General features: G+C 33.2%; 1 protein-coding gene across 1 annotated transcript in view; it reads left to right on the plus strand.

Annotated features, from left to right (window-relative positions):
• The window catches only part of carmil1 (capping protein regulator and myosin 1 linker 1), a 29,332-nt gene extending 28,628 nt beyond the window's left edge, over window positions 1-704 (plus strand). Inside the window, exons 36-37 of the mRNA XM_016461238.1 lie at window positions 168-308; window positions 444-704. Of these exons, the coding sequence (XP_016316724.1) occupies window positions 168-308; window positions 444-616 (314 nt within the window). The 3' untranslated portion in view covers window positions 617-704. The remainder of the gene's footprint in view (window positions 1-167; window positions 309-443) is intronic.
• The last annotated feature ends 2,053 nt before the right edge of the window (window positions 705-2,757 follow it).

The raw sequence follows: 2,757 nt of genomic DNA on the forward strand, positions 1-2,757 counted from the left end.
CTCTCTTACACGCACACACACTCTCTCTCTCTCTCTTACACACACACACACAGACTCTCTTACACACGCACACACACAGACTCTCTTACACACACACACTCACTCACACACACACACTCTCTTACACGTGCACACACACATATCTGACTCACTTTTCTGTTGTCCAGCTCCTCCTCCTCTGGCTCGTGTCCCAGAATCCCCTGCTCTGCCGGCCCCGCCCCTGAGCCCATGGGTGCTGCTGTCCGTCACAGAGGAGGCGGAGCCAGGTCCTGTCACTCACAGCACAGAGGGCAGAGACTCGCCTCCCCGTGAGTTCATAATTTCCTCTCTACTCTCATGAAGTTGTTTCATATCAGAATGTTCTCCTGAATCGTGCCGTGGGTTTTCTGGGTGTCTTTAGTTATTTTTAGACTGTGTGTATGATATATCGTCTCCGTGTGCAGCTCTGGAGTCTCCTGCTGGTGTCAGTGTGTTCGACACACACACGTCACACACACTGACGGTCAGTCGCTCCATCTCCTGTGTTCACCCCAGCACCGAGCCCGAGGACGACGCCACTGACCGCCAGCGCTCAAAGTCCCTCTCCTCCGCCGCTCCGGCCAATCACGTCTCTTGATTGCTTCTTTTTTAGCATAAATAATTTCTAATTAAACCTATATATTAAGTATGCAGCTTGTGAGCTTGATCAGTGCTTCTCAACCACAAATTCCAAATTATTTACAAAATTAAAATTATACATGAAAAATCATGTTAAAAACAATCAATATGTAAATTTCTTTTCCCTACAGTGGTGTCTTAGCATCATTGAGATTATAGTTTTCAAATATTTTGAATTCATTTTTATTTTCATATTTTTTGTTTTCATATTAATTTTAAAGTTTCAGTAATTTTTTGTTTGCCACTTTTATTCATTTTTGTTTGTTAAAAATGTCTGTATATTTTATTATTTTCATTTCTATTTCAGTTTAGTTATTTTAGTACATTTAAACTAAATAAAAATGTGAAATGTTACCTTGGAAACTAGATGAAATAAAACAAGGTTACGTTTTTTAAGATGCATTTAACATTTATTTCAATGTTTATTTTTTATGGTTTTAGTTAAATATAATAAGCCTGCTTTGAAGAACATGCATATACTGAATCAGAGTTCATTGCTTTTCTTAGCATCATTGAGATTATAGTTTTAAAATATTTTGAATTCATTTTTATTTTCATATTTTTTGTTTTCATACTAATTTTAAAGTTTCAGTCATTTTTTGTTTGCCACTTTTATTCATTTTTGTTTGTTAAAAATGTCTGTATATTTTATTATTTTCATTTCTATTTCAGTTTAGTTATTTTAGTACATTTAAACTAAATAAAAATGTGAAATGTTACCTTGGAAACTAGATGAAATAAAACAAGGTTACGTTTTTTAAGATGCATTTAACATTTATTTCAATGTTTATTTTTTATGGTTTTAGTTAAATATAATAAGCCTGCTTTGAAGAACATGCATATACTGAATCAGAGTTCATTGCTTTTTAATTTTAAGGTTGAGAAGCTCTGATCTAGAGCTCCGTTATGAAACTATCACAATAATCAATTAGAAACGTTTTAAACAAGTATAAAATCTAAATATAACCCTTTGCTTATTATATACAAATGTAAGACTTTTTATTTTATTTTAATCAGTATGTTGTTGTAATCCTTCAGTATCTACCAAACAGTGTACTTTTACAAGAAAATAACATTTAAGTTTTTGGTAACACTTTATTTCGATAGTCCACTTCAGACATTCTACTAACAGTAAGTAACTTTGCAACTACATGCCAACTAGCAGTTAGTAGAGTATTAGTAGACTGTCGGCTTAATATCTTCTAACACTTTACTTTGATGGGTCCACAACATACAACACACTGACTATGAGAAACTTTACAAGTTTATGTCAACTTATTTTACACTGTAAAAAATGATTGTAATTTTAACAGTAAAAGACTGTAAAAATGCTACAGAAAAAAAACTATTAACTGGTTAACAGTAAGATTCCATACTATATTCGGTGAATAAATGTAATTACATTTAATGTAATTGTACAGTAAAATACTGTAAAAGATATGGTTTTTGGTAGTGAAAAAGAAAAAGTCATTGTATAATTTACAGTGAAAAATACAGTGAAAATTCCCTGCATGACACTTACTATTTGATGTTTTTTTGTTGAAATAACATGTTTCTTCTTAGTTTTTTCTTATCAGTTGTGTACATTACACTCTAAAAAAATGCTGGGTTGTTTCAACCCAACTTTGGGTCAAATATGGACTAACCCAACTTTTGGGTTAAAAGTTTAATTTCAAAATGTAACCCAATGGCTGGGTTAGTCCATATTTGACCCAAAGTTGGGTTGAAACAACCCAGCATTTTTTAGAGTGTAAGGTTTAATCTTATATCTAATGTTGTTAAATGAATGTTTATTGCATTACTTCAGCATCATGTGTGTCACCGTGATGGTGTTTAGTGTTTGTGTGAATGAGATTGTGCACCTTCTATATATAAGTATTGCCCTCCTCAGCTCGTAGAAAAGCTGTTCGTGATTAGCTTTGGTTCATTGTGTGACTTTCTCATCACCACCAGTTTTTGGTGGTTATCAGTGCATTACAATAGTTCAAAACAGATACTAGTACTTCAATATGTTGGTTTATTAACATTACATCCGTTAATGAAATACGGTATTTGATTGTGAATTTAAGTTAAGTCTGTAAAACCTAAAATGTTGCTACC

This window comes from Sinocyclocheilus anshuiensis, unplaced genomic scaffold (assembly GCF_001515605.1).
Source record: "Sinocyclocheilus anshuiensis isolate Anshui unplaced genomic scaffold, SAMN03320099.WGS_v1.1 scaffold424, whole genome shotgun sequence".
In the NCBI taxonomy this organism is placed as follows: domain Eukaryota; kingdom Metazoa; phylum Chordata; class Actinopteri; order Cypriniformes; family Cyprinidae; genus Sinocyclocheilus; species Sinocyclocheilus anshuiensis.